The sequence below is a fragment of the Cyprinodon variegatus genome, unplaced genomic scaffold (genome assembly GCF_000732505.1).
Source record: "Cyprinodon variegatus isolate N-32 unplaced genomic scaffold, C_variegatus-1.0 Scaffold1029, whole genome shotgun sequence".
Lineage (NCBI taxonomy): Eukaryota > Metazoa > Chordata > Actinopteri > Cyprinodontiformes > Cyprinodontidae > Cyprinodon > Cyprinodon variegatus.
This window is the reverse complement of record NW_015151482.1, coordinates 267939-279337: the sequence shown is the minus strand read 5'-3', so window position 1 is coordinate 279337 and position 11399 is coordinate 267939. Positions and strand designations below refer to the sequence as shown.

Here is an 11399-nt window from a genome sequence, read left to right as displayed (position 1 = left end):
CCATCATCCATCCATCATCCATCATCCATCCATGGTTTTAATCTTTCATAGATGTCACAGTTAGTGATTCAGCTCCTGGTATCTGCTGCTGTTGGAAGGATCCATAATAAACAGTCTAATTTATGTTTGTTTGTGTTCCTGTGTGGATCAGGTGGGTCTTCAGAACCTGACTTCTGAGGTTCTGTCTGTGGACAGACTGCTGGAGGACAGTCAGGACCTGCTGGAGGACACCCTGAGTCTGGCTGCAGACTTCTCAAACCGCAGCGCAGTAAGACCTGCTCTGTTGATCACATGATCAAACCTCTGCAGCAGAACGCAGTCTGACCTCCTTCTGACCAGCAGGTGGAGCTGTTGGCCAGCCAGCTGGATCAGTGGCGCCCTCAGCTCAGGAAGCACGTGGAAGCCTTGGTGGTTGGCCTGAAAATGACCGACGCTCTGGAGAACGTCCACCGCGCAGAACGCCACGCCTGCCAGCTGAAACGCCACGCCGACCTGCTGCATAGGTACTGATGTGTGCTTCTGTTTCTAACCTTTCCCCTCCAAAACATTAAACCCGTTCTCCCTCTGTTCCTTTAGATCCATGTTCAACGTGTCCCACAACGACACCCAGACGGCTCATTCAGAAGATGACATCACTCAGCTAGTTGGCTCCGCCCACCAGGAAGCCTCGGCGGGCCTTAACTCTGCCTTGCTTGCTCTCAACATGGTACTGAGATAGTCTGTCCTGGTCCAGATGTAGGAGGAGACGCCTCTACCCCCATCTAACCTGTCTGTGCCTTTCAGAGCGTCCAATCAGGGCGCAGGCTGTCGGAAGAGGGCGGAGCCACGCTGAACATCTCATCCCATGTTTTAGAAGAAAGTCGGCAGCTCAACATTACAGCTGAAGGTGTGTTTGGTCTCTGGTTCAGATGGACGCTGCAGAGCTCTGAGGAACATCTGTTGGTCCATCAAAGAAGCTTTTCAAACCACTGCTGTAGCCATGGTAACCGACGGCCAGTCTGCTTCCAGGATGAGCGATGGCCACATCGTTAGGACAATCTCAGAGGAAACCAACCGTGGCTAACTGAGCCTGAATAACGGCGGTTCCAGAGCTTTACTACAGAATCGCCGTGATGAGGATTGCATGTGTGATAAAAAGTGGGATAAAATATCCTAAAAACGAACACAGAGAGCGGGTTTACATAAATACATACATGCATTAGTATCTCATTTGCAATGCGATGCAAAGTGACCATTTTTAATGTAGTTTAGAAAATAAATGAATAATTAACCAGGAAAGGCGGGGCAACATGATGGAGCGAGGTGTTACAGCTGGGAAACAGCCAGTTAAATAAGACGATCCACATGTATCGATGACATCATTCAATCAGACGCCGTGTGTCCTGGGACCCTGGCATCATTACAGGGAGGAAAAACGTCAGAAAACGTCAGAAAATTCTGCTGAAAATCTGAGCGAGCGTGAAGCGATTTCGGCGGAGCGGCAGGAAAATTAAGGTGAGCGAGAAGCGGATTTATAGCGGAGCGTCCTAGAGCTACTTTGAGCGGCGGAGCGAATGAGCGAACGTCCTCCTGAGCGGGTAGCGGGAATCGCACGGCGCTCCGTTCACGTGACCTTGGTGGTTCAGGTGGTTTGATGTGAACGGTAAATGTCTTTGGTTAAGTCAGAGCACCTGAACAAAGCGCTTTACTCTTCATTCATTCATTCATTCAGCCACACACTGATGGTGGTGAGCTACATTATAGCCACAGCTGCCCTAGCGTATCATCAGAAGCTAGGCTGCCGTACACTGGCGCCACCGGGCCCTCCGACCGCCATCAGTAGGCGATGCTGGTGAGGTGTCATTCCCAGGGACAGTCAGATGATCCTGTTTGATTTTCACCCTCAGATCCCAAACGTTTCTTCTTCTGTGGAAGCAAAGGAAATCAGGTGGGCTGCAATCCCAAAAACCCGGATTTATGTTTCCCTTTCCTTCAGACCTGCAGATCAGTGTTTCCATGGTAACCACCAGACTGCGATTGGTCAGAGACGGGGTGCTTAACTCCAGTGCTCTGCTCCGCCAGCCAATCAGTGAGCTGCAGAGGCTTCCTATTGGTGAGACAGCTGATGATGATGAGGATGATGATGAGGATGATGATGTTGAGGATGATGATGATGATGCTGATGAGGATGATGATGATGATGATGATGAGGATGATGAGGATGAGGATGATGATGATGAGGATGATGAGGATGATGATTATGATCAGGATGATGATGATGATGATGAGGATAATGATGATGATGATTGTGAGGATGAAGATGATGATGATGATGATGATGATGATGATGAGGAGGAGGATGATGATGATGGGGATGATGAAGAGGATGATGAGGATGATGATGATGATGAGGATGATGATGATGAGGCTGATGATGAGGATGATGATAATGAGGATGAGGATGATGAGGATGATGATGAGGATGATGATGATAGTGATGATGATGATGATGATGGGGATGATGAAGAGGATGATGATGATGAGGATGATGACCAGGATGATGAGGATGATGAGGATGATGACGATGATGATGAGGAAGATAAGGATGATGATGATGAGGATGATGATGAGGATGATGATGATCAGGATGATGATGATGATGATGATGAGGATAATGATGATGATGATTGTGAGGATGAAGATGATGATGATGATGATGATGAGGAGGATGATGATGATGGGGATGATGAAGAGGATGATGAGGATGATGAGGATGATGAGGATGATGATGATGAGGCTGATGATGAGGATGATGATAATGAGGATGAGGATGATGAGGATGATGATGAGGATGAGGATGATAGTGATGAGGATGATGATGTTGGGGATGATGAAGAGGATGATGATAATGAGGATGATGACCAGGATGATGAGGATGATGACGATGATGATGAGGAAGATAAGGATGATGATGATGAGGATGATGATGAGGATGATGATGATGATGAGGATGATGATGATGAGGATGATGATGATGAGGATGATAAGGATGATGATGATGAGGATGATGATGATGATGATGATGAACATGATGAGGATGATGATGATGAGGATGATGATGAGGATGATGATGATGAACATGATGAGGATGATGATGATGAGGATGATGATGAGGATGATGATGATGATGATGATGAACACTAACACTGTGCTTCAGGCTCATCCAGGTCCACCAAGCAGGCGGAGGTTCAGGCTGGAGCAGCAAACTCCAGCCTGCAGGGGGCGATGCAGAGGCTGCAGAGACTCAGGCAGCAGCTGGAGAATTCTTCTTCTGTGGTGGAGAAGACCAACATCACCGTGAGGGAGACCAACAGCCTAATGAGTCGGGTTCAGACTGCAGGTCTGTCAGAAAGTCCGTCACCAACCTAAAGCTTCCAAAATAAAAGTCCAAGTGATAAAAATAACACTTCCTGTTTGCTTAGCTAACGAGGTGCAGCGCCACCTAGAGGAGGCGGAGCATCGCACACAGCATCTGATGGAAAGAGTAAAGCCCCTGAGCGTGCTAAGAGAAACCCTGAGCAGGAATCTGTCGGACATCAGGGAGCTGATCGATCAGGCCCGAAGACAGGCGGCATCGGTACTGACACTTCTTCAAAGCCTGGAACATTTCTGCAACCCGATAAGGTTTACATACCTGAGCTGGACGCCTGTTTGACGTCCACCTACAGTAAATCCAGTGGTGTGGTGAATGTGGGGAGGGTGAAGGACAGAGAGGCGTGTCCCAAAGCCCCCAGGATTAGAATAAGGGTCTGGGGAATTGTTTGGCCTTGCAGGTGAAACAGGCTGAGTGAAAACTTTTATAGTGAGTGAATAAGATAAAATAATATATGAAATAAGAGAAATAAAAATGTTCCGACCACAGGCCTCACAAGGGAATACTAGCATTTTGGTCAAAGGTACCGTGGCTGGGCTTGTAGTGAGGTTCTAGCAGCTGATCTATGGTGAAAACACTGTGGACGTGTCATCTTCCTGGTTTTTATGCATAAATATCAAAGAAAATTAAAGAAAAAACAAAGTTGAGATGAGTGTGAGTCCCATGACATCCAACAAGGTTAACCACCTCCATGCAGCACAGTGGGTTTATATCAGTGAGATGTAGCAGGAGATCACAGATGCTTTACCTTCCTAAAATAGAAGAGATATCTCCAACTGCCCCTCAACCAGTTGGCATCACAGCATCCTCCCCAAAAAGGGGAATGGGACTTGATTCTCAGCTTGTTTGTGGGTTCATCAGATCAAGGTGGCGGTGCAGGCAGACAGGGACTGTGTTCGGACCTACAAACCACCTATTCAGTCCAGTAACTTCAACACTCTGAGTCTGATCCTGAAGACGTCCCATCAAAATAACCTGCTCTTCTACCTGGGAAGCAACATCACGGTATGCAACCCTACCCACCCCCCCACCAACACACACACACCACAAACACATTCTGTTTTTTGTGACTTTCGGGGTTATGATTGACATATATTCGAAACTTAAAGCCTAACCCAGACCCTAACCCTAACCCCTCATGTTTATCAACTTACCAGACCAATTAGCTACGGACCCTAATATTAGTGGAATCCATACCTAAACCTAACACCTGACCCTTGCCTTAAAATTACACTTAGCCGATCCCGAACCTTGACACTTGCCCTAAACCTAACTTTAGCCCTTACTATCAACTTACCAGATCAATTAGCTACTGACCCTAATATTAGTGGAATCCATACCTAAACCTAACACCTGACCCTTGCCTTAAATTACACTTAGCCGATCCCTAACCCTGACACTTGCCCTAAACCTAACTTTAGCCCTTACTATCAACTTACCAGATCAATTAGCTACTGACCCTAATATTAGTGGAATCCATACCTAAACCTAACACCTGACCCTTGCCTTTAATTACACTTAGCCGATCCCGAACCTTGACACTTGCCCTAAACCTAACTTTAATCCTTGCACTAACCCTAAAACCCAGCCATTACTCTAAAAGCTAACCCTAGTTCTCCAAGTTCTACAAACTGGCTTGGCTATGGATCTGAGAGATACCAACAAACGTGCGCCGGCCCGTGCAATACCTTTGATCCCCTAACCAACTGCTCTAGTCGTCGGACTGGGTGGGGGGGGTCATCGAGAGAGTGTCTAACGCCTAACCACTGCAGTAGTCTACCATATGGGGACCCCATAAGGACATAGTTCCACATGACCTGACTTGACACACACATTTTCATTCGCATACAGCCTGGTTTGTATTCCTACCCCTATGATGATGTTTCCTTGACCGCCATTCATTTTAGAAACTATTCATTCCTGATCCTATGACTTACCTAAAGTACTCTATGTATACTCTTGAATGTACCCTTATTGAGTACGGTCTTCATAAGGTCAGTACATAAACCCCCCCAAACACACTCATTTTGTCACAGTTCCTAGTCCTTGTCACTCAGAGTGGCCATCCACCCTATCTGGAGAAAAACTCCATCATTTGCTATTGGGTGACTGAACCTGAAACCAAAGAGCACTAGACCTAAATCCGGCATGTGTTAATGTTTCAGAAGGACTTCCTGGCGGTAGAGATGCATCATGGGAAGGTTTCGTTGCTGTGGGACCTGGGCTCTGGCACAGGACGGCTGCACTTCCCTCAAACGTTCATCACAAACAACCGATGGACCAAAATCAACGTTACCAGGTAGAAAACCTCTGGACAAACTCTGAGTCTGTCTCAGATTCATTTCTGTCCCAGTGATGATGTCATCTGTGATGTCATTAGGTTCGGAGCACGCGCCTCTCTCTCCGTCCATCAGCTGGACTCTGAGTCGCCCCCTCTGCCGGCGGTGACGTCGCTTTCACCGGGAACATCCCGGGTTTTGGACATCGACAGAAACACGGTGATCCACATCGGAGGAATGGGAGCCAACAGTCAGGTACGTCCGCCTCATGTCAGGTGGACAGGTGTGTGAGTCTGAGCACCAGCAGATCAAGCCTCGCTGTGTGTGTTTGTGATGTCCAGGCTCCTCCAGTGCTGCACACATCTTCCTTCCAAGGATGCCTGGGTGAAGCTTCGCTGAATGAGGAGAACATTGGTCTGTGGAGCTACTACCGCCGGGAGGGGAAGTGTGGAGGCTGCTTCAGCAGGTAGCACCTCAGCGCTAACATCATCATCAGGCTGAAGGCCACAGATATCTCACCCATCTCTGGCCATCCCCATGTGTCTTAGTCCCCAGGCAGAGGAGACGTCTTTCTACTTCGATGGCTCTGGATATTCTGTGGTCCAGAAGTCTCTGAGAGCCACGTCCACCTCCGTGGTGCTGCTGTTTAAAACTTTGTCTCCAGGTGGACTGCTGCTGTACCTGGCCTCCAACAACACGGTAAAACAGCCACACATTTTTAATGCTCTTATTCTGGAGGGGACACACTGTGACTACGCTTCCCTTTGTCCTTCAGAAGGACTTCCTGTCTCTAGAACTGGTTGAGGGGCATGTCCGTCTGGCATTTGACCTGGGCTCAGGTGCTCTTATCATGACCTCCAGCAGAAAGTACAACACAGGAATTTGGTACAAGGTCACCCTGCAGAGGAACAAGCGCAAAGGTTGGTCAGTGACCAGTAGAACCCATGGGTTCAAGAGACATTCCTTTGACTGGATTCTGGCTCTGTCCAGGTTACCTTTCCATCATGGCAGCCGGCCAGCCATCGGTGAAGGAGGTGTTAGAGGCGGAGTCTCCAGGAACGGCCTCTGACCTCAACCGCTATGACCTGGACCCGATCTACATAGGAGGATTCCCTTCTTCCAGACCCATCAGGTCAGTTAGCTGGAGGCATTAGCAGATCTGTAAAAAAACTTGCTTTGTACCTGACTGTCTTTGTGGTTGCTAGGCGACAGGTGTTATCCCGGACGTATGTTGGATGTATTAAAAACGTGGAGATTGCTCGCTCCAACTTTGACCTGCTGATGGACGCTTATGGAGTCCGGAAGGGCTGCGTCCTAAAGGTACCAAACCCACCTGGCTCCGCCTCCATTCTGACACCTGTAACCCCCCCATCCTAGACCTTAAAGTAGGAAATGCTAACAGTTGGTGACGATAAGCTTCCAATGTTCGGTTTATGGTGTGTTGATTGTTCAGGCGGTGCGGAGTGTCTCTCTGTTGTCTGGAGGCTTCGTTCAGATCAGCCCTTCGTCACTCAGTAAGGAGGCAGAGATCCTCTTCACCTTCTCCTCCAACAACCAATCAGGAGTCCTCCTGGCAGGCTTCGGTGACGACCGACCTCACCGGCAGGTAAGGGGCCACACGGATCCCATGATGCACCGTTGATCCTACATGTTGCAGAGGGGTGAGGTTCTGTATTCTGTCTGCGCAGCACTTCCTGTCCCTGCACCTGGTCTCAGGTAAAGTGGTGGCGGAGCTTGGCGAACTGGGCGGAGCCGCGCGGAGGGTTTCGCTCACAAAGTCCGATGGAGAATCATTCTGCGATGGAAGAGAGCACTCAGTGATTATGACTTTGAACAGGAAGTATGTGTTGCCATGGAAACGGCCCCCTGCACCCGCAGCCTGAACTGCCGCACCTGAACGAGCCGTCTCTCTCTCCAAGGTCTCTGTCCCTGCAGGTGGACGATGAACACCCGAAGTCTGTCTCTCTGCCGGGAGGATTGTCTCGGCTGTCTTTGTCCTCCGTCTTCATCGGTGGAATCCCTCCTGAGAAGGAGCCCCGCCTGCCGGTCGGACTGCAAGCTCTGTCCCAGCAGTTCAGAGGCTGTATTCAACACCTGGTGATGGGCGGAGCGTAAGTCCTTCTCTGTCCTCTGCTGATCTCCATGGAGGACAAAAATGTGTCGTTAATCCCAAAGGTTATTGTAGATGGTCATTGTTGGAGGCTATTGCTAATTTTTATTCTGATGTCTCAACATTCTGGTCTAATTGTGAATATAAAGGTTTCTGGATCTTGCAGTCCATCAGATTGGCTAACAGCTTTTGTTGGTCGCTGTCTGTCTGCAGGCTTGTTGACCTATCAGTCGCCATCAGGTATGAGGGGGTGGAGTTTAACAGCTGCCTGTTGGAGAAGAGCCCTTTGAGGTTGGTAGATCCCGAAGACCCTGTTGTGGAACCAACACCTGCACCTGCAGACGCTCTTTTAGCCCCGCCCACACATCTGAGCGCCCTCACTGCTGAAGCGTTAACGGTAAAGTCTGAGTTTCTAATCGATCTCTGATGACGATGTCCGCCGAGTGCTGATTGGTACCTGATCTAACGGCGGGCTGGTTTGTGTTTAAGTGTGCGTCGGACCAGGAACCTTCCTTCCTGCCTTCAGCTGCTCAGTTCGGTTCATCCAGGCACAGTCACATGACCTTCATTATCAACCCCAGCACACTTAGAAAGAGGTTGGTCTCCATGACGACAGATTGTTCGGTTTACTGGATTTACCAGACAAAGTCTGAATCGGTGGACCCTGATTGTCTCGATTGTCTTCTTGTCCTCAGCGTATCGGTGAGGATGTCGGTTCGAAGCCACGTTCTGGATGGCCTGATGCTGCTCCTCTCCGACTCCAAGCAGATGGACTTTGTTGCCCTCAGTCTTATAGGGGGGAAAGTCAGGCTGTCAGCCGACTTGGGGAAAGGCCCCTCCTCCGTCGAGTCGTCTGCCGCTGTCAGCGATGGACGGTGGCACACGGTGAGTCCATGTCCAGATCAACGACTTCAGGTCCAGGTTTGCAGACTTGAAAGGTTGAACTCTGCCTTGTTCGAACCCCTCAGCTGAGCGCCGAGGTGAGCCAGAGGTCCGTCTCAGTGACGGTGGACACTTTACGTCCAGCATCTGTCTCCATCAAAGGGAACCACCTGGATGTGGAAAGGACACTTTTCCTCGGAGGTTTTCCTAATGGTGTGAACAGCAGGAGGATCGGGGTAAGACCATCAGAACCGTTCTCATGACATCACCAGCAGTGGGAAGATCTACCCGGTAACAGGTGACCTTTGTACACCTTTCTGTCTGCCCCTCAGGTTAGCTCCGGTTTCTCAGGTTGCATCCAGTCCGTCAGTCTGAACGGCGCCACACTGGATTTGTCCAAGCCCATCTCGCAGCTTGATGTCACTTCCTGCTTCACCAGGGATCAGAGAGGAAGTTACTTCAATGGCAGCGGACATGCTGAACTGAGTGAGTCCAGTTTCGGTTCTTTTATCTCCGACCAGGTCGGGTTTCAACAGCTTTAGAGAAGCGTTTCTGTTGGTCTGTTCAGGGGTTTTTAACCAGAGTTTTTTAAATCATCATGCTAACGTAATAGATGTTTATGCCCGCAATATGCTCACAAGCTTTTCTACCGTAATAACAGTCTACAGGCAACATTTCCCCTCGTTCTTAAAATGGTCAAATTGGGGACATTTCTGGACACAGCTTTAGCCCGGGACAGGTAGTCCAGAAATCTGGGACGTTTGGTCACCCAGTAAAACGGGCTAACCTGTTAGCCAGTGAGCACAGCTAGCTACAGCGCTACCTAGCTCTTTATATCACGGTCTAACAGTTGCTTTGTTCACCAGAAACAGATTTTTTCAGTTTCCAGGTAAAACTTGATCGTTCATTAGACACGCTAACGCTACAGATGCTAACGACTCGGCACACGGACGCTGCGTGATGTTATTATCGTTGTCTGGGCAACCACTATGTTTTACATCATGTGGCAACGTTCAGCCAATCAAGTGGCAGATCATGTACCTATACTGTGTCTGTGCCTGCAGTGCATGATGGGTATAAGGTTGGTGCCGATATGTCGGTGTCTGTGGAGTTCCGGACCAGCCAATCAGAAGGAGTCTTTTTGGGAATCAGCAGTCCAAAAGTGGATGCGGTTGGACTGGAGATGATTGACGGCCAGGTGAGCGTCCGTAAACAAGGTCTGTTGGTTCTTTCCTGATTGGCTGACCTGCCCAGGTCACCTGTATGTCTCCTCAGGTGGTCTTCAATGTGAACAACGGCGCAGGTCGGGTGTCGGTGCGCTCCGCTGACCGGATGCTGTGTGACGGACAGTGGCACCACCTGCTGGCCAGGAAGACCAAGCACACCCTGACTCTGATGGTAGATGGGAGGAAATACAGCACCCCCAACCCCTACCCACAATCCACCTCTGCTGAGACCAACAACCCAGTGTACCTGGGGGGTTATCCAGGTGAGAGCAGAGCAGAGACCTAGAGGAAGACCTGGTGAACATCTGAGAGGCTAACCTGTGTGTCTCTGTTGCAGCTGGAGTCAAACAGAACTGCCTGACCGTCAGGACCAGGTTCAGGGGGTGTCTGAGGAACCTGCAGCTCACCAAGCCTCACCTGAGCAACCACCTGGATCTCAGCACCGCCCACTTCCTGCTGGGCGTTACTCCCAATTCATGCCCCGCTGCATAGCAACCGTTGCCATGCAGAGGTTAGGACACAGAAGCCGGAGGATCTTCTGAAGATTACTGTTGATTCTCAGAACTTAAAAATCATCTTTAGAGTGATGTCATCTGAGATGTAAATAAATAAACCAGAGAAGAAGAAGTGAGTTTGTTTGTTGATTTTAATAAAGCTCAGATGGTAGAAACAGAGAGAGAGGGGATGGGGGGGGATGAGTCCCAATGAGAGAAATGAAAAACTGGACCCGTCTGACACAGACATGTCCAAAACGGTTCTCAGGAGCAGTCGGGTCTGGGTCAACCAGGGTCCGGTTCTACAAAGCATATCTGGTTCTGTATGATGGACCCGTTCCTATGGAGACGGTCTGATGTGGTCAGGCCGGCCCCCAGGGGTTCTGTTCAGGTAAAAAAGGCAAAGGTGGGAGGACCAATCAGAGTAAAGAGCTGCAGGGTGACCTGCTGATTCCTTCATCACTTCAGCTGAAAAACAGAAGAACGTTTCCAGTTTCCATCTGTGGTTTTCTCCGTCACAGTTAGAGACATATTGATCTAATTCATCTTTACAGCATAGAAGCTGAAACACAAACATCTGGTAGGATGAGTTTAAACCAAGTCCTGTTTCAGTTTCTCTGGACCAGTTCAGGAGTTTTCTGATTGTTTGGAAGCTTTGTGTGGATTTCTGTCATCCAAAGATCTACATCAGGAGGCCATTAGCCTAACAGGTGAATGTTTTTGTTCCTGGACAGCGATGCATGATGGCCGTGGCTGCTTGGTTTGCAGCGCAGTCCTGTTTGGACTTGCTGATAGGAGGCCAGGATCCACGCTTAGAGGTTCTGAACAATCCGGAAACAATTGTTTCATCAACAACCCTGTTTCATCTTAGAGAACAGAGCCATGGAGCACAATCGGTCACCATGGCGACAGACCCCGGGAAGACCCGAACAATTGTCTGTTACCATGATGACCGACCCGGGAAGACCTAAACCATTGTGTATCACCATGGCGACA

At 49.2% G+C, this 11399-nt stretch overlaps 1 protein-coding gene across 1 annotated transcript; it reads left to right on the top strand.

Annotated features, from left to right (window-relative positions):
- Nucleotides 1-151: 151 nt before the first annotated feature.
- Nucleotides 152-10750, top strand: LOC107100928 (laminin subunit alpha-1-like; the record flags this gene model as incomplete). The annotated part of the gene is made up of 26 exons (XM_015399610.1): nt 152-268; nt 343-503; nt 577-706; nt 784-886; nt 1976-2092; nt 3197-3379; nt 3462-3616; nt 4274-4417; nt 5578-5711; nt 5793-5946; nt 6033-6157; nt 6240-6390; nt 6467-6611; nt 6682-6823; nt 6897-7011; nt 7145-7297; nt 7380-7531; nt 7611-7802; nt 8015-8198; nt 8291-8397; nt 8497-8686; nt 8770-8919; nt 9016-9169; nt 9748-9881; nt 9959-10172; nt 10247-10750. Coding segments are annotated over 26 exons (3861 nt in total), but the record flags the coding sequence as incomplete, so codon positions are not given.
- Between the last annotated feature and the right edge of the window lie 649 nt (nt 10751-11399).